Here is a 24,616-nt window from a genome sequence, read left to right on the forward strand (position 1 = left end):
GGATAAGACAATGGCCGATAAATTGATGTACATCTCCATTGATAATATAGAAAATTCCCACTTCTGTAGATTACAATTATTGGATAAAACGTTTAAAGACTCAACTTAATATTTCAGCCTTTCAAAATCTATTAAAAGCCCCCAAAGTTGTTAAGCCAACGAATTAGAAAATTATATATCCATCATAATATGGGGAAGAGATACTGAATTGTTAATTTGATAATATGTTCAGGAATTAGGATGTATTAAAAACTACTAAATTGGCTAAGCTGTAAATATCTGGATTCATTCCTGTTTTGTTGACTAGAGTGTTCTCAATTGTTATATAAGTTTCAAGCATACTATAACATTGTTGTTTTGGTGCATACCAAACTTTGTTTATAAACTACCGGTTGCGTCCCTAGCATATAATGTCCCTGTATTTAAGAGGTAGTAATAGAAAGGGAAGAACAATAGCATATAACAAACCCAAGGATTAAATCTAAAAATAAGCTATCTTTTGTTCTATATGAAGCATCACTAAACAGGAGAACAATATCATTTCGGTAGTTATTGAAATTTTAAGCTTTATACAAAAAAAAACTTAGTATTAACAGTCACCCAAAATCAGCTGAAATTATGGAATATTTCTTTCTTATAATTAATTCAGTTGTTATTTACAGCTGGATATAATCCAAAGAAAGGAATCGTATGAGACCTGCTATATAATGGATAATTTACAGGAATTATTATTCTAGTCCCCAATTTTTTATGATAAAGTTTTTGGTACGAAATAGGTATTTATGTGTATCATCATTGGGGACGTACATCAATTTAACAGCCAAGTTTGAGGCTTCCAAAAAACCATACAAAAAAACTCTCAATAGAGACATTTTATTTCAGACAGTCGGAATTTGAAAAAGCTGCAACTCCAAATAAAAATGACAAATAAGATTTAAAGCATCCCATTTCTTTTTTGTCGTATAAAAATGCATAAAATATAGAAATGTATTTGTAAATGTAATAAAAAATATATACAAATTTTAACATAAATACAGGGTGAATAAATAAAACATCTTCATTTCAGGGAGGAATGGGACATTAGGTTGTTTATTACACTAGTCCTCAAAGTTTTATAATAACGTTTTTTTATTCGTTTTATTAACAACTTTGGAGATTTTTCTTGAATTTTGATTCGTAGTTTCGAACGTTTCAACGACTAATTTTAATCTTTAGAAGAGATAATTTTGTGTATCATCATTGGAGACTTACTTCAATTTATCGGCCATTCTCTTATCCCTTTAGATACCTGTCTTCATTTCAAATTATATTTTCTTTTTTTTACATCAAATGTTCAATTTAGGGCTTAAAACGATAACAGAATTAAAATGAAAGCAAGGATTTATTTACAGGGATCTAAAGGGATAAGACAATAGCCTTTAAATTGATGTACATCTCCAATAATTATACATTGAATTACACCTTAAGTTTATTGCAATTAGTCGGTAAAACGTTTAGACACTTAACTTAATGAACCAACCAATTAAAATTCAATGAAGGTTTTCATAGATATTAAGCCATTGTCAAAATTGTCTAAGTTTTAGGCTAACTTCATTGTTTAATGTAATTTGACTGCAAAAGGACCATTTTAAACTAAATCATTTCACAAAAACATGTAAATTTAGCACAAAAAAAGGTAGGTCTTTTTAAGAAGTACCCTGTATTTATTTATTATCGGGTACATTGCCCCCAACTCTTTCATTCCAATTCATAAAGTGCCAACTTCTTGTAAATAGAGAGAGAGAGAGAGAGAGAGTGTGTGTGTGAAAGAGAGAGAGAGAGAGAGATTTATACAAAGCTATAAATGCAAAACATATCAAATATATTTAGAAATCTAAAAGCAAAAAAAAATTTATATGGCTCAATAGATTAGTTGGGCTTTTAAGGGAACCTTTGTTAATACCTTTGGGTGATTTTAAGCTTTTTGAAATAAGATATTTTTTATATCTTCATTTTTTACGCAAATATTATCCAAATTATACTTATGTAATGGAATAATTGCATTGATGATTATACAATCTTACCTCCACTAATTACTACAACTAATATCTGGCAGGCATAATAAAATGCTTTTTCAAACCATCAAAACCTATGAGGTTTAAAAAGTACATTAATAAATAATTTTGAGGTATACCACTCAATGATTTATTCATAATGATTATAAACAATATAATTTAAATAATTTTATTTATTCATATCAGATCAGGGGAGGGGGGGCATTGGGATATTTATTACACTGGTCCCCAAAGTTTTATAATGATGTTTTCTTATTTGTTAACATTTTGGAAAATTTTATTGAATTTTGATTGGTTGATTTAATAGGGTATTTGTCAAAATGTTTCAACCACAAACTGTAATCTACAGAAGGAGTAATTTTGTGCATTATCATTGGGAATGTTCGTCAAATTATCAGTCAATGTCTTATCCCTTTAGATCCTTTACTTAGGATGTTTATCTTAAATCTGTTTTAGGTTATTTTTTCAATAAATTTCAAAGCTTCCTTGCAAGTCTCTATATTGTAAAAGCAAAAGGTTACTAAACCCAAATCTTACTTTGTAAGAGATGAAAACTTTAGTGAGATAATTTTTCACTATTTTCTGCATCTTCTTGTCAGTTACAAATGGTTTACACTTTTGTACATTAGGCTAATGAGATTCTTTTAGATTTTTTTGATTATTTATAAAATTTCAAACTTTTAAAAATACTTGCGGCTACTATAGGCCTCTAGAAGCACGTAAAAATGTTTTCTTTTTTCGCTGCTAGATGATATTTTTGCGATTTCTTTTGGGAGGCTGGTGGTATCCTCCCTCAAATTGCTATAAAGCTTCCCAGGAATTTTGAGAAGCAATCCTGTAAAGGAGAACCATATGGGTTCAGTGGTTAGCGAGATCCTTTGGTACACACACAAAGTTTTATATTAACGTTTTCTTATGCGTCCAAATGTGTCCAAATGTTTCAACCACTTATTTTAGTCTACAGAAGGGGTAATTTTGTGTATCATCCAAGGGGATGTAACTCAATTTATCGTTAACTGTCTTATCCCCTTAGATCCCTGAATTATTGTACTGTACAAAACTGAAAACCAATGGGACAATAACCATCTATTTTTGTTTCCTGGCATTAGTTTACCAGAAAACCAATCTCAGCTTATATGTTTTTTTCACACTAAAGGATTTATTCTTTGGCATGGCAGCCAAGGAAATTTTAAAATTGGGAGATACGGAAAGTGGCATGTGTTACGTCATAAAAATGAGTCTAAATCCATTTATAGGGGTTTCCATTTCTCAATTCTCCTCTCATCCATTCATGACGTATTTTATGACGTCACACGTGACACTTTCCTTATATCCTGAAAATGACAGAAAAGGCATCTTGGTATGTCTTTCATGCACCTTCAGTTGATATTCTAAAATATAATTGAGTTGCGGTATTCTTCTATAATATGTTGCTATTTTTTTTTCAAAATAACTGTGAAAATGCCCCATTTAGAAATTTTGTGAGAATGAGATCTCAGCTAATATGTTTTTTTTACACTAAAGGATTTATCCTTAGACTTGGCAGCCGCATTTATTAAAAAAAAACGGATTTATATTAACGTTTTCTTATTCGTTTGCTCAACAACTTTGGGGACTTTTAAAGATTATGATTGATTGGTTTATTAAGTTGAGTGTCAAAACTTTTCATCTTCTAATTGTAATCTACAGAAGAAGAAATTTTGTGTATAATGATTAGGAATTTATATCAATTAATCGTCCATTAACTTATCCCATTAGATCCCTGGATTTATTATATAATTCTTCAGTTTAGATGGCCATGCTACCACTCTTAAAAACAAATATTTATAATCCCTCAAATTTAAGTGGGGCGGGTTTGGTAGGGGTGTGTTTTACCCCAAAATAAGATGAACAGAAGACGGTAAAATGTATATTTGCATAAATTTTGTGAGAATGAGATATTTCAAGTTTGCATAGAAATGTCTGGAGATAAAACTATAAACACATATTTCCGAAAACTTTGAAAAAAGAGGATCATTTAAATACATTTTGGTGTATATTTTAACATGGCAATTATAGTTTTTTATAGCCACGATATAAAATTTTGAATTCCTATTATATAAAGTAGTAAGGTTTTATTTTTCTTAAGCTTAAGATTTCAAAAACTACTAAACTGTTTTCCTTTTTAGGATAGCTTTACATGGGTCTTGAGATGGTTTTTGGCTATTTTATTTTATATTCACAGACGCTTGAAATTAGAATATAATGTAATCAAAAGACAATGGCCGATAAATTGATGTACATCCCCATTCTCAATGAACAAAACTATCACTTCTGTAGATTAAAATTAGTGATTGAAATGTTTGGACACCCAATTTAATGAAAATTTATAAAGGTCCCCAAAGTTGTAAAGCCAACGAATAAGGAAACGTTATTAAAATACGTTGGGTACTAGTGTAAAAAAAAGCCCATTGTCCCCTTCCTTCCCGTTAAATCCTCCAAATTGTGTAAACCTGTATTAAAAACTATTTAGAAGAGGATTTACTTGTTCAGGAACAAATTATGTCTTTCAATCCTGGCTCAATCCTGCTAGGATTCTGACAGCAACCCTTGCCAGATTTTCACATTTCACAAATATCCCTCAAATCACAAGAGGACCATTCTTAACCACACCCCCCCCCCCCCTCTTCCAACCTCAAGTTTTTAAAAGCATGGAAGGAGGGGACATTAAGCTGTTTATTACACTAGTCCCCAAAGTTTTATAATTACGTTGGCTTAACAACTTTTTAATCAAATTATGATTAGTTGGTTTATTAAGTTGAGTGTCCAAACTTTTCATCCATTAATTGTAATCTAAAAATGAGGTTATTTTGTTATGGAGGGGGGGGGCGTTGGGTTGTACAAAATTGAAAAAAAAATTCTAAGAGGATAACGCCCTTTGCTTTTGTGGATGATATAATCCTTGTTAAATTTAAAATACCTATAACCTAAAGAAAGAAATTAAGTCTTAATGTAGCCTCTCTATACAGTCTTTAGTCTAAACATTATATGAATATGAAAATCTTATTCAATTGTTGTTGTTTTTTTCAGGGATTTCAAGAAGATGAGATCTTTGGTGAAGAAAAAATCTGATCAAATTAAAAAACTCAGGAAACAAAATCTTTTCTCGTATTCATTCGAATCCGGTGGATAGGAACCAGTTCTCATCCATACGAAAAAACTATGTCTAGCATCGTATTATGTCCAGCTTTCTACGAATATAATTGTACATTCTATATCCGCGGAAAGCCGTTTATAATACGATGCGAGAAATAACTATTAATCTAAGATCAAACAAAGCATGACAACATCCATAAAATTTATTCAATACAACGGATTTAAATCCTAAATTTATTTGCTTTTAGGGGTTGAATAAAAAATTGGAACATTTTTAGCTAAGCAATGACAAGTTTTTAAAATTTTTGGTTTTAAGAAAAGTGAACTATTACACAGCAATAATATGATTAGATTGACTTCCTGCATATTAAGCAAATGTATTGTGAAAAAGAAATGTTTTGCACGATGATAACTTCAAGAACCCGCGATTGTTGTTTCAAATCATCGTCATTTGTGAGGTGATTGGTTCGAATTTCGTACCAAACCGTATAATAACTAAGACATTAAAAGTTGTACCTACTGATTTATGTCAGGTGCTAGTCATTACAAGCAAAAGAGGGTATACTATGGCCCCAAAACAGGTGCATTCCATTACCATGCACAGTAAGAAAGATAGTGCATTAAAATCGTTGGTTTGGGCATTACTTGGGACGTTTGGGCCTTGGAACCTACTATAAGAAAGTTCTTTCTCGTATTCATTCGAATCCGGTGAATAGGAACCGGTTCTCATCCATACGAAAAAACTATGTCTAGCATCGAATTATAAACCGCTTTCTACGAATATAAAAATGTACAATATCTGCGGAAAGCTGTTTATAATACGATGCGAGAAATAATTATTCTCTTATTGTTATTAACCGTCACTAGAGGTACCAATGTGGCCGAATTTGCTTCAACAGCAAGACGCGGATAAGTAAAAGTAAGTAAGAGGTACCAATCAGGTAGAAATACCTTCAACTTAAGGTCCTTAAGTAGGGTGGTAAAAATATAAGATTTGCAAATGAATTTAATTAAATTATAATAGATTTTAATTTTGAATTGTATTTGATGTCATATTTGAATTAAAAATCTTCATTTTCCAAGAGAGGCATTTGGCAAAATCCGCCAAGTTGCCAGATGAACAACCCAATCCCCCCCTCCCCGTTAAATATATTTTACATTCTACCTACAATATGCAATCCCAATGATTTTGTCTACATAAGTATTGTAATTTTTTGACAGGACCAACACCTTTATGAACTTTTTACATATATTCTTGATTCGATGTATATATTTGTTAAGGTTAAGTAAGGTTTATCAATCAATTTGGTATATACGATGATATATTGACAGGGAAAAATTTACCGTTAATTTAGCTTACTAATATGGACGTCATTTTTTGCCAGTTCGTTCATCCAATAGTAGGGGAAGGGATTGGGTAAAATGTTTGGATGGGATTATCTTTATTTTATTCAGCTGCGAGTATCACTTTGTCAGAGTACATGAAAATCTGGTGAAACATCCAAGTAAAAATTGTCGATTGGTTTATCTATCCGCAAAAAATTTTCAGTATGGCTTCGAAGCCGATTAATATCCGCTAGATTAGGACCGGTTCTCAGCCATACTGAAAATAATTTATAGCATCATATTACAGACATTTTTCCACGAATATTTAAATATAAATCATAAAATTAATACAAGTTTTGTTAGCACGGATCTCGGGGCTCATAGCTGACAAATCTGCTCTTAATCTTATGATTTTTTATTTCAATATCCACGGAAACCTGTCTATAATACGATGCAATAAATAACTATTAAGATATTTTAATTGTGGTGGGAAATTTGGTTCATTAGTAAATTAGAGGATTTTTATTAAAATATTAAATTACAGATTAGAATTATATAATAACCAAATATCCAAAATTAAACAAATTTGATACTGCAAAATGTATGGATTTAAAAATAATACTTTTTTGCTAGAATGTTTCGGTTAAAGCATTTTACTTTCACTCGTTTGATATAGTAGTAGTCCACCTTTTAATTAGATTTGTTATTGGTTATCCTTCTATCTTATTATTAGGGTATTGAAATTTTTATTCTTTTTTCCCTTAAGATCTCACTAATCACTGAACCGATTAAATTGTTTGATTTGGTAAAGCTCTTCACAAAAGTCCCAGGAGAGTTTCATTCTTTTCTTTTTTGTAGAATTAAATCTGTATGGACCTAAAATTAAGACAAATCCAGAGAAGCAACGTTACTGAAAATGCGGATTTTTCAGCCGAGTTGATTTATATTTTTCCAGATAAAAGCCATCACCTCACACACCCATAAATTATTATTTTCTATATTGCAGGCATCCAGGGATAAGACAGTGGGTGATAAAATTGTAATAGAAATTGATGTAGATTTACAGTCCCCAAAGCTTTCTTATTTGATGGCTTAACTACTTTGGGGACTTTTACTGAATTTTGACTGGTTGGTTTTTTAAGTTAAGTGTTCAAACGTTTCAACCAATAATTTTTATCCACATATAGGGTTTTTTTGTGTGTCATCATTTGGGGATGTACATAAATTTAACGTCCATTTTCTTGTCCTGGGTTATGTCATTAAACACCAAAGACAAGACAATAGAAGATAAATTTATATACACTCATATTAATGAAAAACAAAAAACCAATTTTTTCTTCCCATTTCTAAAGAACGTTTTTATAAAACTTTGGGAACCAGAATAATTTGCAGTCCAATGTCCCCTTCCTCCCTGCCCGGACTCCATTATGTGTAAAAGTTTTTAGGATAAGTGTTGTGCTGAAATGAGTAACCCCATTGTATCACAAAATTTGCAAAATTTATGATTTATTATGCCTTTAAAAAGATTGATTATCGCTTTTTTTGTAAATAATTCTAAAAATTGAGTATATTATTATCCTTACTTTTAATATTTTGATATAGTATATAAATTTAAACTGTCATCTGTGAACAATGGGCTGTTTATTACACTAGTCCCCAAACTTTGTGGACTTATACCGAATTTTGATTGGTTGTTTTTTTAAGTTAAGTGTTCAAACGTTTCAACCACTAATTTTAATCTACAGAAGAGTTAATTTTGTTTGTCATCATTTGGGATGTATATTAATTTTTCGGCCATTGTCTTATATTTGGCTTAATATTCAAATCTTTAAAATATCTAACAATATTTAATTTGTCAATATCAAATCATAATCATGGTAAATTTTTAATGGATTTTTAATGGATTTTAATTAACAATACATTCAATAAAAATCAATAAACAAACATTGATGAAAAATTCAATCCCCAACAAACTATTAAATGCAGAATTTTCATTTTTGAGTTGTATAAGAATGAAATGAGAGAATGAATTTGAGGAAAAGTGGAAAAATCCTTCATTTTAAAATAGTAGAATATCCTTCCTATACCTCCTCCCTTCTTAAGTTTTAATATCATCTCAATTAATGTCTACTCCAGCTTCTAAGGCAAAAAAGTTAAATAAAGGCTTAGAAACAATTTATGTGACAAAATTGATAAATTACTCTGAAATAAAAAAAAGAAATGTAATTGATAAAAGACATTTAATATCCCTTTATATATGTTTGTTTATAAGTCCGTCTGTATGTTCCAAAAATATGGCTAATTCCTGAACCATTATTACTCTCCTTTGCAGAGAAGCTTTTTTAAACTCCAAAGAAAATCAGTCTATGCACAGCCGACAGTTTAAAGATTGAGAGAAGGGTGCGGGAAATATGGGTGTCCCGTAATCGCTTTATGGGATATTTCCATAAAAGTTCACCCAACCGTTGCAATGATTTTTAAATAATTTTTAAGTTTTATCAAATATTTAATCTTCATTTCCACTTTACACTGAACTTCAACAGGGTATTGTTAGTAGCGAAGCTACTTTATAATTTACTTTTTCTGTCCGTCCGTCTGTCAGTCGGTCCGTAACGCTATTGTGGAAATGTGATTTTCTCGGCTGCTATTTAAAGAGACTGCCAGTATTTTTGCTAAAGATTTCCTGTATCAATATGAGCATACAGTGTATCATTTACATGGTCCGTCGATTTTCCGATCATGCATAAAAAGACATACTCATTTTTCATTAAGGTTTTGTGATTCTATGATTTATTCCATGTTTATCATCTAACATATTCTACATATATAATTCACTTTGTCCGATGGTCCTTTCATGATTTTTTTTGCAACGCTACTTATGGATTTGGTCATCCTTGTTATTTAGAAAAAGGATCAGTTACCTAAGTTTTTATAAATACAAAAACAGAAAGTTACAAATAAAAGTATGTTAAAATAAATATTCAATATTTTGGTATTAAATTCATGTCCTGTTTACAGACTGACAGACAGAATAACTGATACTATAGAGTAGCTGTGCTAGGGTTTATTTTTTTGTCGAATATCTTTTTCTCTTCTTATTTGCAGGAATGATTTGAAATTTTCCATCTTATTTGCCAAAATGAGTAGACACATTTTTTGAAGCATTTTTAAGATTTTTAAATTTAATTTAACAATGAGAGAAAACAACTTTTTTCTACATCTCAAAATGTGTTCTTTAAAGATTTGATTCTCTTAAACAGTCTGTGTTAACCAGGGATCTAAAGGGACAAGACAATGGCCAATAAATTAATGTACATCCCTAATGAAGATACACATAATTACCCCTTCTGTCGAATACAATTAGTGGTTGAAACGTTTGCACAGTGACACTCAACTTAATTAATGAACTAATCAAAATGCAGGAAAAGTCCCCAAAGTTGTTAAGCCAACGAATAAGAAAACGTTATTATAAAACTTTGGTGACTAGAAATAAAAATACATTATTACATCTTGTGGTGAAGCCTCTAGAGATTAGGGGCGGAGCCACTAGTGTATTAGATATTTGTCAGGGAGGAAGGGAACATTGGGATGTTTATTATATTAGTCCCCAAATATTTTTTAATAACGTTTTATTATTCGTTGGATTAACATCTTTGGGGACTAATAAACTATTGAATTTTGATTGGTTCATTAAGTTGAGTGTGGAAACATTTCAACCACTAATTGAAATATAGTGTGAAGGGGTAATTTTGTGTATGTACATCAATTTCATGGCCTTTGTCTTATCCAATTACATTTCTGTATATCTGTAGTGATACAAAAAATAAAAGATTTTGTGTGAACAGGAAAAAGATTCGGAAAGAAAAGGGTAACACCGCCCCTCTAATAAACACGTGTGATCTTAATATTCAAGATTTTAATAAAACTGTTCAAAACTTTGAGGAAAAGGAAAAGAAGGTTGGTAATTTTGTATTTAAAAGCGTAGCTTTTCTATAATTAGGGTTGTCCATACGTAAGTCCGGAATGGTTAGCTCTTTTCGTTAATCTAGACATGTTAGAATAATCCTATCTATTTTGTACTTTGCATGATAATTCCTTTAACAGTTAGGTACTGATTCCTATTACAAGAAGGTACAAAATTGTAAGCGAAGAATCTCTATAATCAAGTCCTGAAAATGTAAGTATGCCCTTTACAGTATCCTGTATTTGAGCAGTTTTGCAACAAATTCTGATTCAGTTCTCACACTGCACTGCAAAAGTGCTAATGTTCATTTGTAATAACGTTTCAGAGCTTCACTTTTATCAAATCTGTTTAAAAAGAAATTGCCCCCCCCCCCCCCCGATAAAAAGATTGATCAGCATACAATTTTTTAGGTTGTGCAAAAGATATCCAGTCAAGAAAGAGGTCATTATTCAGTTCTAGCTGCTTCATTTAAACCTATTATAGGTAATATTAGAATTATTACATATAGAGTGGTCATTATTCAGTTCTGGCTGCTTCATTTAAACCTATCATAGGTAATATTAGAATTATTAAATATAGAGTGGTCATTATTCAGTTCTAGCTGCTTCATGTAAACCTATCATAGGAAATATTAGAATTATTATATATAGAGTGGTCATTATTCAGTTCTAGCTGCTTCATTTAAACTTATTATAGGTAATATTAGAATTATTATATATAGAGTGGTCATTATTCAGTTCTAGCTGCTTCATTTAAACCTATTATAGGTAATATTAGAATTATTATATATAGAGTGGTCATTATTCAGTTCTGGCTGCTTCATTTAAACCTATTATAGGTAATATTAGAATTATTAAATATAGAGTGGTCATTATTCAGTTCTAGCTGCTTCATTTAAACTTATTATAGGTAATATTAGAATTATTATATATAGAGTGGTCATTATTCAGTTCTAGCTGCTTCATTTAAACCTATTATAGGTAATATTATAATTATTATATATAGAGTGGTCATTATTCAGTTCTGGCTGCTTCATTTAAACCTATTATAGGTAATATTAGAATTATTATATATAGAGTGGTCATTATTCTGTTCTCCGCAGATAATCCTCCAATCAAATGAAATCTTATCCTACCTTAATAAAATTCTTAATTAGAGAAAAAATAAAATTTGTTAAGTAAATTAGAAAATTATTTGAATAAAAGTTTGTCAAATTTTTGTATAACTAGAATAACAGTATCCATTAAAATACAGTTAAAAAAACATATATTAACAAATTAGAGTATCAAATTGTGTCGAAATGTCTTGTCATTTCTTTCTAGTAATGCATATAAAGTTCTTTGCCTTTTAAAATCGATAGAATTTAATGATCAGAGCTATCTGTTATGGACTGTTTCGGTATGTTTTTCTTGTATTCCCTGGCAAGTTCGAACCCATTAATCCCTGTTTCCTTACACCAAATTTCCTAGAGAATGAGTGTGTTACGCGGCATTCCTAACTATCTCCGCGCGGCGCGTGGCTTGTAAACAGACAAAAGAAACACGCACTTTTCCTTTGATTAGTCCCACGTGAAGAGCTACGTGATTGAAAATAATGTATTGCTTGAATATACATGCGCTCTGATGTGTGGAATATCTCAAATAAGCCTTCTGCTTAGTTTGACATCATAATGTGGTAAGAATTTATCTTTAATTCTTAATAATAAGTGTAGCATGGTATATTTTTACGAAGAAATTTAAAACATTAATTTTTCAACAAATAGACCATTTAACTGCTAACTTTTGACATACGAATATTTTCCTTAATTTTATTGATCATTTGAATCCAAAATTATCAATTTCTGATGCTATTTAATATGTTTCGTGCCAATTTAAAGTTTTTTAGAAATTTTACATTTTTAATTAAATTGAAATCACGCAACCTCGATCTACAAAAATAATAAACCATTAATATTATGTAATTAATTTTTATATTTTTGTTTTAGATTCACTGTTTTCATGGTAATAAATACACATTTGTAAACTTCACATGTTGGTCATTCGGAGGGCTTGAGATTAAGATTTCGAGAACGGCTAGGATAGCGTTCCGAAACAATGAAAACGAGACAGAACAGATGCAGCTAAGAACATTCTGTGAAGTTTTGTGAATGTGTTGGTTGTGATACCTTACCACACATTATTATTATAGTCATAATCAGTACAGTTAACTTTAGTGACAATTATGGGTCCTAAAAAGAATAAAGGTGAACAATTGAGTAAGCGGCTGCGTCCAGCCGTTGATGCCCTAACCAGTGAGCTAAATAGAGTGATGAAGTTGGTCAGTGATACTTCAGAACTTAATGTTAGACATCTCACTAAGGAATCAATCCTTGTCCATGACAAGTTCGAGACATTTGACAGCATCATGGTCGGTTTTAGCAAGCTTGGTTTGAGAATCCAAGAGCTTGATGAGTTTAGTGACATTTATTCTGATATAGTTACTGTACAAAAAGACTATAGTGCCTTGAAAGACGCTCTTGATGCTATAGAAGAGCTTAGTGACATTCAAAGTGTTGTTGATGTTGTTGGTGACAATTTGCCTAACCATCAGGCTGAACTTTATGATCGATGTTTGAAGATTGTGAAAGTTATTAAAGGGCCATATTTTCCCTTACCTGATGCAATTATAAACACTTTGTCTGCTTTGATGAAACGTTTGGCTGAGGTTAAGCTTGAACCTGTGAAGCCACCTACAACGTCGGCGGGTGCCTCGACAGCATCGCCATTTGTGTCACCGTTTGGCACACCACAGTTCGCCGCCGGTTCTATATTCACGCCAGGATATATGAATCGTGTCGACGAACGTCTTCTTCCCAGCTTCGACGGCCTGGAAGCATCCTACGTAAGTTTTAAAGACACTTTTAAAAAGCTTACTGTAGGACAAGACCCGTCGTATTTACAGTTATTGTTAAGCAGTGAAAAGGTCTGTAAAAATAAAGAGCTGAGACTCCAGTTAATTCAGATTCAATCGCATGAATCTCAGTGGGCCTACCTTGACGCACGTTTTAAGTCCAAAACACGTCAGATGCTCTGCCTTTTCAACCAATGGGAGAAGAAGTCTAAACCGTCGGACTCCAACCAGATTGTGACTGTGTTAGCAGAGTTTGGCGGAGCAGTTAGCCAGCTGGAGCAGCTGACTAAAGATGATGAAGATGATGAGGTCACCACCAGCCAGTGGTTGACCGTGATACTTCTTGAGATGTTATCCAAGAAGTTGCCACGTGATTTTCAAGATAAGCTCAATTTATCATTGGGCTCGATGGATGTCCCAAACGTCCCAAAGCTGTTAAAGATTATTGAAGAACAGCGTGGCGCCATTTTAATGAGGTGTTCGACTAATATGGACACCCCCTCTAAGAAGAAAGGTAACCCTGCGACAGCCGCTACCGCCGTAGGTAAACCTGGTAAATCTAAGATGAAGCAGTCATGTTTTGTTAATGGCTGTGATGACATGCACTTACTTTACAAGTGCCCAAAATTTCATGACCTGTCAGTGTCAGACAGGAAGAGTATTGTGGAGAGTGCTGGATGCTGTTGGATTTGTTTGCAAAAAGGGCATAAATCTGTGGATTGCCCGAAGGCAGATGTAATAGGCGGCTGCAAAGTGGACAATTGTGGCCAGGCCCATAACAACCTTTTGCATGAGAGTGTTGATATGGCTGCCGCCGTCTATGAAGTACATACTTCCCCTGAGGCGAACCTAATGTTAATGTTACAACAATTAGACGTCGTTGACATTAATTGCCAGAAGGTCCCAGTGAACGCTATGTGGGACACTGGTTTAACTACCACAATGGTAACCCAGTCACTTGTTAATAAACTTCAGTTACCTTTTACTGGACGTTCAGCAAGAATTTCTTTAGCTGACGGTGAAGTTAAACGTCTCCCGACGGTCAAGCTATGTTTAATTGATCGACACAAGAATTATCACATATTAGAACCTGTGGTAGTGCCTCTCATTGGTCCAAAAGAGGCGATCTGCTCCATAAATCCTATGGAGGCAGCTGTTTTGTTTGATATGAAACCTGAAGATTTTACTTTGGTTAATGGGCAGGTTGATTTGCTCGTAGGGCACCTGCACCCATCGATGTTTCCCTACTCTGAACGTTCAGTAGGAGAAACCATGCTTTACTCCAGCCTGTTTGGATCTGGATATTTTGCTGTTAGTGCTAATGGTTTAGCAAAGAGTAGGTATGTTGTCTGCTCAGATGTTCAGCCGCAGCCGACTGTTGGTGCTGCTTGTGATGCTATTATTGAACCTGTTGGTTCTGCTTTTAACGCGGCTGATGAACCTTTTGGTTCTGCTAGTGCCGCAGCCGTTGATAATATGGCTACGGCGGGTGTTGCCGTGGCTAATATTGATAATGATGTTAGTTGTGCTGCAGTTATTCCTGATGATATTGGTAACGATACTGTAGTCGTTGATAACTTTGTTACGGCGGGTGTTGAGCCGCTGAATGATTCGGTTCCAGCCGGACAAGAGCCGACGGGAGTTTCGGTTCCGGCTGGACAAGAGCCGATCAGAGTTTTGGTTCCAGCTGGACAAGAGCCGACGGGAGTTTCGGTTCCAGCTGGGCAAGAGCCGATAAGAAATTCGGTCTCGGCCGGACAAGAGCCGACGGGAGTTTCGGTTCCGGCCGGACAAAAGCCAGTAGATGATTCTAAGTTTTATGACAGCCACACTTTTATTACGTGCCCTGGTGGTGTTATGAATCAAGAATTGACTTGGTTGACTTGGCCTGCCAATGGCGGGTGGAAATATGGCGGGTGTTGCCGCCAGAAAGTCATTGAAATTTTTCAAACCACACATATCTAATCTACAACATAAACTATTTATGTGAAAATGATCTTTAAAGAAAAAATATTACAAGTTATATATTAGGCTTGTGAAGGGAACCAAAATGGGTTCTGTAAAGAATAAGTATTCATTATTCAACTAATTTTATTGTTCATACCTAAGCACAAAAATTCTACAAAACTGTTAGACTTTTAAAGCAGATTTTAAAAGATTTTGTTTCTTTAAGTATGATTTTGAAGAGCAAAAGTTCGTGTATATTAACAAATGATTTTTGCAGATTTTAAATTGAGAAAAATAGATATTACAAATTATTTTTCTAGTTTTTTTTTATGGTTCACGTTTACTTAAAAAATGTTATTTCTCAGATTCTCATATGAAATAATGCATTAAAGTAAAGAAAACAACATGTAATATTATTATGATAATGTTTAAAATATTCCTCATTATTATTTTAAAAGATTATCGCAAAAAATCAAGATATTTGTTTAAATTTGTAAGCAAATCAAAGATTTTCTTTCATTCCGGAGGCAGAGATTCTTAAAAAATTCATGTACAAAAGTTTTTTTTGGTCACTCCGGGAGCTGGGATTCCTATTAATCCACGCGTAAAGATTTTTTTTTCATTCCGAGAGCAGAGATTCGTAGTAATATACGTACCTAGCGATTTCGGACAATTTTAAACCTTGAGAAAATACTTTAGCAATTATTTTCCTAGGTATATATATTTTTTGTTCATGTTTAAGCATTTATAATAATGAACACGATGTATGGTATTATTAAAATATTGATTATTATTTTATCTGAATGCCACAGAATTAATTTAAGATAAACTATGCATATTTTAAATTAACTCTACCTTCATTTTTATCGTATATATTAAAATACTGCTGCAATGTATTTTTTTTGTAAAAAGAAATTAACCATTTCTTAAGATTTATAAGTAACGCAAAATTTGATACAATTTCGTTTAAACTTTCAAATCGATGCAAGATTTTTTTCATTTGAAATGCAAACTTAAGTTTTTTATACGTTTACGCAAGTTCTTTCAATGATTTAAGTCTTTCCGGGACCAGGGATTTTTTTCGCGGAAAATTTCCTAGGTACCTGCACAGATATAAACATTTTTATCCTTGTTGGATTGAAATTTGATGTGATAAGAAGTTAACAAAATGAGAGTTTTACATCATTTAAATATTTCTTTATGATTTATTATAATCACATAAATAATTTAATATAACATGCATATTAAAATTATTACTATTTACCTTTGAACTGATGTACCTAAAGAGAAATTGCAGATTCAGCATTTTAAAGTTCTTTTCTTATATTGAGCTTTTGTTTATTTTGGTAATTTAATTTGCATATTTCAATTGCAATTTTATTTTACGCAATTTTGATTCACGAAGATTTAAAATTATGAAATTTTAATTTTCCGATGTTTGATGATTTTATGGTCATATTTATTTAGATTTAAGTATCTATTTTATTAAAACATGTTAGATTTAAGGATCTTACCTATCTTATCTTAAAAATGTTTAGATGTAAGCCCGAGTATTTTTCCGCTGGAAACAATGCTAATTATTGAGAAGTTTTTTATGAAATTCTACTTTTCTTTTCTAGCAAAAAGATTTAGTAGAAAAAATGTCATTATTTAATCTTTCTTTCTTTTGATGAAAAAAGTTTGAGTTGATTATTTAATTATCGATGCGATTTTTAGTATAAAAATCATTTACCTGTTTTATTATGTAGGTGCCTTATTGAAGCTTAGGTACTATTGATTATTAATTCATGTATTCGCAATTACATGGTCTGTAATTCTAATTTTATTGAGATTATGAGGCCATGATATAATGAGATGTGTGAGTGGTAAATGTGCAATTCATGTATATTGAATGCTTTTCCCATTCCTTATTCCTATCCTTATGTGGTAGTGGAGTCGGTTTGAGTTATTGTGGTGTTCGTAAGTTACCATAATCAATTTCAGGCCTGATGGCCATGACATTTTAAACTCTTGTGGTTTATGTGTTGTGAGAATGTGATTTTGTGGACACTGTCTGCACGCATATTGCAAAGATGAGGTATTGTGTTCGATTCCCAGTGAATAGACGGGTGTGTTTCGGTATGTTTTTCTTGTATTCCCTGGCAAGTTCGAACCCATTAATCCCTGTTTCCTTACACCAAATTTCCTAGAGAATGAGTGTGTTACGCGGCATTCCTAACTATCTCCGCGCGGCGCGTGGCTTGTAAACAGACAAAAGAAACACGCACTTTTCCTTTGATTAGTCCCACGTGAAGAGCTACGTGATTGAAAATAATGTATTGCTTGAATATACATGCGCTCTGATGTGTGGAATATCTCAAATAAGCCTTCTGCTTAGTTTGACATCATAATGTGGTAAGAATTTATCTTTAATTCTTAATAATAAGTGTAGTATGGTATATTTTTACGAAGAAATTTAAAACATTAATTTTTCAACAAATAGACCATTTAACTGCTAACTTTTGACATACGAATATTTTCCTTAATTTTATTGATCATTTGAATCCAAAATTATCAATTTCTGATGCTATTTAATATGTTTCGTGCCAATTTAAAGTTTTTTAGAAATTTTACATTTTTAATTAAATTGAAATCACGCAACCTCGATCTACAAAAATAATAAACCATTAATATTATGTAATTAATTTTTATATTTTTGTTTTAGATTCACTGTTTTCATGGTAATAAATACACATTTGTAAACTTCACATGTTGGTCATTCGGAGGGCTTGAGATTAAGATTTCGAGAACGGCTAGGATAGCGTTCCGAAACATGGACAGACGTTCGGAAGGTTCGATCCTAAATGTAGAAAATTTCTCAAACTCAATCAAAACTTGTTGAGACATGGAATATTGATCAAACTTGAGAACAGACAACAACAAACCAAATTTTAATCCATACAATCATGAAATTTAAATTTTTAATTTTTGATAAATTAGTTTTATAGAATCGCCGAGGAATGGTTATAATTATATTAGGGGGGGGGGGGGGCCAAGGAAGTTCAAGCTTATAAGGTAAGGGTGGGGTATTAACCCTGTACACAATTCTACCATTCTTTTGACATACAAAGTTCTGTACACATATCAATATTAGTGTTATGTATATTTGCATAAAAAAGGCAATGTTAAAGTAAATCTGACATATGAATAGAGAATGATTGCTTACAGGCAAATACATCAATATATAAGTCAACACACACACACACACATTTACATCCACATACACACACACACACACACACACACACACATACACAACACACACACACACAGACAAAACACACAGACAGACACATACACACAGAAAACTTAATACACACATACAACAAAATACAAAAATACTAATAAAAATAGTTATGTTTTTTATCATGAAGTAATTGGATGTTTGTTTGTATGTGTTTGTGTGAGTATAGTAAAATAATAAAAAAAACTGCATCGTTAGATTTACAATCTTCTAGGAGCTTGCCTTTTTTTCTTTCCTTTTTTTGGGTGGGGGGTGGGGTGGGGGGGAATCTATCAAATTTTACAAACCCTTCTTGAAAAAAACTTGACTTTCACTATGGGGGGTGTAGACTTAAAACCCAGGAAGGAAGGCCGGGACAACGGTCTGTTTATTACACTAGTACCCACAGTTTTATAACAACGTTATCCTATTCGTTGACTTCACAACTTTGGGGACTTTTAATGAATTTTGATTGGTTAGTTAAATTAGTTGAGTGTTTCAACCACTAATTGTAATCTACAAAACGGGAAATTTATTGTATTATCATTAGAGAAACACATCAATTAATTGGCCATTGTTCTATCCCTTTAGATCCCTGCTAAAAATAGTTGCGTGCATATGGTTTAGTTGTTCTAAGAGGGTCTAAACCTCGAAGTAATGAAAAAGATTTTTGAAATTTTTGGGCGTTTAACCCACAGATGAAAGTTTATTTCCTGAAAACCATAGATGTTTAGAAAGTTTTAAAAATCTAAATATTGACACGTGAATATGAATATTAGAATGGTCTATTTATGTCACAGGAGTTTTTAACATGATATGATATTTAACCGGTAGAATCTCTTATTTTGCTATAAGTTGACCATACACTAATATACTTCAACCCCCCCTCCAATCACTTTTTAAAACTTATTTCTAGGAAGCTTCAACAATTAATATTATACGTGGATATTATGTCAGGGGGATATTGCTAACATGCAACTCATTTATTGGTCAGTTTGCTGATTCCTGTAAGAGGGAGGGGTATAGGGTAATGAGGGTGGAAGGAGGAAATCTTTATTTTAGCCAGCTGCGGGTTTCACTTTATTAGAGAACATAAAATCTGGTGTAAGATACAAGTAATAATATTTCCATTATCTTTTTCTTAAAATAAAAATATTATGGTAGGAGGTTATTGGTCCACAGGTTTAATATTTGATTTTGCTGGTTGGTTGCATATTCATGATAAATATACAATATCCAATGTCTTTTTATGGTAATATGTGGGGGATATATAAACTGCATTTTGCATCATATAGGCCAGTGCAGTGGCTGGAAATCTGTATTGCCTCTAAATTTTTGTTAAAAAATGATACTTTCTTCCTATTACAGTGTGTTTTTTTTATGAGCACTTTTTTGAAATCAATTTTACCCCACTTATAGTTATCAGAATTTAATGATTAATGGCTTATTTTCTTCGTTTTTTAAGGGAAATTATGAAACATCAAAAAAAATTACAGTTTTTGTTGAAAAAGTACAGTAAAGTTGAAAATTAAAAACTTAGGTGTCAACATCTAAAAATGGTTTTAGCGCATTTTTCTTATGCTCAAATAATCAACCTTTTGCAAGAATGGCTGCTAAACACTTCAAAGTTAAGATATAGAGCTAAAAATGTATACAGATACTATTAGGGACATGTACTAGAACATATCAAAGTTTGAAGGTCATATCTCAACCAGGGAGGGAGTACTGGCCCTCCAAAGTCGACTACAGAAAATCCATTTTTTTAAGAAAAATGCGCTAAAACCATTTTTATATGTTGACACCTAAGTTTTTAATTTTCAACTTTACTGTACTTTTTCAACAAAAACTGTAATTTTTTTTGTTGTTTCATAATTTCCCTTAAAAAATGAAGAAAATAAGCCATTAATCATCAAATTCTGATAACTATAAGTGGGGTAAAATTGCTTTCAAAAAAGTGCTCATAAAAAAAACACACTGTATATAAAGTAGTAAGCGTTTTTTGTCTGTCCCGAAGGATCTCGCTAACCGCTGAACCGATATTGTTCTCCTTTACTGAGAAGCTTCTTATAGGTCCTGGGAAGGTTTTAAACTATTTTTCGAGAGGGTGTCTTAACCCCCCTCTCCCCCCAAAAATAATTTTTATAACTCTTTGGAAACTCAAATTTAATATAGGATGAGGTCGACTTTTCCTTCTCCTACCAGTGCAGTGCCCCTAGAGGCTTCTAGGGGCGTAGCCGCTAGTGTATCAATATTGTATCATTTCTCCCTATTTTGATAAAGTAAATGAAGTACGTCAAAGCTTTTTTAGGGTGGAAGGTGGGAGGGGAAAAATCTGTTCGAAGCAAGTTAAATCATTTTACAACACCCCCCCCTCTCCCTAAAAGTTTAATTTTACCCAGAGAAAAATCATAATGACCTCCAGCAATTATTTAAGTGGGGGGATAAACCCAACATGAAACTAGGGTTGGGCCGGATATCCGGTGTGGCCGGGTATCCGGCCGGATATCCGGCCATTTTCAATATCCGGCCGGATACCGGATATTGAAACTATCCGGCCGGATATTCGGCAATATAATCTTTTATATTTTACAACAAAAATCTCTGGTTTTTTTATCTTAAATGGCTGTAATTTTCTTGTTATTGAAGCTAGAAGAACAATTTTTTCTGAATATGTTTATCTTTATGTAAATTTTATATTAGAAATCTCAAAACATAAATTTTGGCAGTGGCAGCAGTACTTGGGAGCTGCCAGCCACAAACCGAAGGTTGGCAGGTGCGACAAACACTAGAAGCGACATACGCTAGAATTTAAACTTTAAAAATAATTAAAGATTTTTTCGTTCATAAATACTAAATTTATATTACTATCAATGCAGGGATCTAAAGGGATAAGATAATGGCCGAAAATGTACATCCCCTATAGCATAAAATTAGTGGTTAAAACGTTTGAACACTCAACTTATTAAACCAACCAATCAAATTCATTAAAGTGCCAAAAGTGCCTAGCCAACGAATAAGAAAACTTTCTTATAAAACTTTTGACCTCATCAACCTCATTTTTTATTATAGTATATTTTAAAATATTATTTCTTTTTTTTTGGGGGGGGGGAGTAATTTCTTCTGGGGCAAAATATCTGGGGAGTGTGGTGGTACCCTCCCCCCAAATAGTTATAATCCTTCCCAGGACCTATGAGAAGCTACCCTGTTAAGAAGAATCCGATTGGTTCAGCATTTAGCGAGATCCTTCGGTATAGACAAACAAACATCCTTTTACTTTTTTATAAGGTTTAATTCTAGCGTTTGTCGTATCTATTGTTTGTCGCCTTTAGAAAAAATCTAGCGTTTGTCATATTCTAGAGTTTGTCGCATTCTAGCGTTTGTCGTATCTAACGTATGTTGTGTCTAGGGTTTGTCTGTCTACTGTTTGTCTGTCTAGCGTTTGTCGCATCTACTGTTTGGCGTATCTAGGGTTTGACGTAGTACCGATATTACAGATTATTAGTAAAAGTTAATTAGATTTATTTGCTAAGAAGAAAGATCATTTAATAGTTACTTAATTTTTAAGTTTTAACCTTAATTTTATCCTATTATATAAAGTAGTAAGCTTTTTTTGTCTGTAGCGAAGGATCTCGCTAACCGCTGAACCGCTATGGTTCGCCTTTAGAGTGAAGCTTCTTATAGGTCCCAGGGTGGTTTTAGGCTGTTTAATTTTTATAAAAAAATCGTTGTAAGGTTTTCAGTTATTTTTCTACACTTTCATGTCCCTTCTAATATCCCTAGATTCTAGGGACGCAACCGCTAGTATAATATAAAACACCAGTTTATGAAGAATTTTTTTTGCGGGTATAGTCCCTTTCGTGGCAACGCCTCTTAAGCTTCACAGTAGCTTTCCCCCTATTTCTAGCCCCTCCCGGGGTACTCTAATCTTGCGGGGCCAATTGCCTAACCCTGGGGGGCAATCACCTAACCAAATATAACCTAACCTAAAATAACCTATTAAAAGCAATTTTAAAAATACAACGAATCGCTCCTTAAGGTGAGTTGCCACGAAAGGGACTATATCCTTTTTTGATACTTTAATATGTAGTAATTTGGCCGGTTATCCGGCCGGATATCCGGTAATTTGGCAGGATAACCGGATATTTGCCGGATATCCGGCCAACGCCGGATATCCGGCATTTGAAATCTGCCGGATATCCGGTATCCTGTATCCGACCAAAAATATATCCGGCCCAACCCTACATGAAACATAAATATTCGCCAGAGAATTGCAAAAACATTTTGTTTGATTGGTTTCAGTGTTTTGGGGGTAGGGGTGAAATAGTAGTTATATATTGAATCGCATTATAGACAGATTTCCGCGGATTTCAAAATGAAAAAAAAATAGAAGACTATTTTATGATTTTTTATTTCAATATTTGAAATTGTCTATAATACAATGCTATACATGATTTTTTAATATGGCTGAGAACTGGATCTAATCCGGCGGATAGTAATCGGTTTCAAAGCCATACTAATAAGTTTTTGAAAAAAGTTTAAATATTGAGTATTGTATGTTACAAGAAATAGAACTATTAACATATGGATGAATAATATTAATATTTAGGTGAAGAATATTGTATGTTACAAGAAATAGAACTATTAACATATTAATAAATAATATTAATATTTAGGTGAAGAGTATTGTATGTTCCAAGAAAACGGACTATTAACATATGGATAAATAATATTAATATTAAGGTGAAGAATATTGTATGTTCCAAGAAATAGAGCTATTAACATATGGATAAATAATATTAATATTTAGGTGAAGAATATTGTATGTTACAAGAAATAGAACTATTAACATATGGATAAATAATATTAATATTTAGGTGAAGAATATTGTATGTTACAAGAAATAGAACTATTAACATATGGATGAATAATATTAATATTTAGGTGAAGAATATTGTATGTTCCAAGAAATAGAACTATTAACATATGGATAAATAATATTAATATTTAGGTGAAGAGTATTGTATGTTCCAAGAAATAGAACTATTAACATATGGATGAATAATATTAATATTTAGGTGAAGAATATTGTATGTTCCAAGAAATAGAACTATTAACATATGGATAAATAATATTAATATTTAGGTGAAGAATATTGTATGTTCCAAGAAATAGAACTATTAACATATGGATAAATAATATTAATATTAAGGTGAAGAATATTGTATGTTACAAGAAATAGAACTATTAACATATGGATAAATAATATTAATATTTAGGTGAAGAATATTGTACGTTATAAGAAATAGAACAGTTAACATATGGATAAATAATATTAATATTTAGGTGAAGAGTATTGTATGTTCCAAGAAATAGAACTATTAACATATGGATGAATAATATTAATATTTAAGTGAAGAATATTGTATGTTCCAAGAAATAGAACTATTAACATATGGATAAATAATATTAATATTTAGGTGAAGAGTATTGTATGTTCCAAGAAATAGAACTATTAATATATGGATAAATAATATTAATATTAAGGTGAAGAATATTGTATGTTACAAGAAATAGAACTATTAACATATGGATAAATAATATTAATATTTAGGTGAAGAGTATTGTATGTTTCAAGAAATAGAACTATTAATATATGGATAAATAATATTAATATTAAGGTGAAGAATATTGTATGTTACAAGAAATAGAACTATTAACATATGGATAAATAATATTAATATTTAGGTGAAGAATATTGTATGTTCCAAGAAATAGAACTATTAACATATGGATAAATAATATTAATATTAAGGTGAAGAGTATTGTATGTTACAAGAAATAGAACTATTAACATATGGATAAATAATATTAATATTTAGGTGAAGAATATTGTATGTTACAAGAAATATAACTATTAACATATGGATTAATTATATTAATATTTAGGTGAAGAATATTGTATGTTACAAGAAATAGAACAGTTAACAGAAGTTATGGACAAACTCAACAGAATATTGTCAGAACCAAGGTTAGAAATAG

The 24,616-nt window shown here is 32.0% G+C and overlaps 1 protein-coding gene across 1 annotated transcript in view; it reads left to right on the plus strand.

Annotated features, from left to right (window-relative positions):
- LOC145321664 (uncharacterized) overlaps positions 1-24,616 on the plus strand; it is a 129,519-nt gene that overhangs the window by 38,490 nt on the left and 66,413 nt on the right. The window contains exons 7-10 of the mRNA XM_080163160.1: positions 5,124-5,180; positions 10,358-10,472; positions 10,890-10,962; positions 24,524-24,605. Coding sequence (XP_080019286.1) covers positions 5,124-5,180; positions 10,358-10,472; positions 10,890-10,962; positions 24,524-24,605 — 327 coding nt within the window. The remainder of the gene's footprint in view (positions 1-5,123; positions 5,181-10,357; positions 10,473-10,889; positions 10,963-24,523; positions 24,606-24,616) is intronic.

This window comes from Acartia tonsa, chromosome 6 (assembly GCF_053477335.1).
Source record: "Acartia tonsa isolate MP-2025a chromosome 6, ASM5347733v1, whole genome shotgun sequence".
In the NCBI taxonomy this organism is placed as follows: Eukaryota; Metazoa; Arthropoda; class Copepoda; order Calanoida; family Acartiidae; genus Acartia; species Acartia tonsa.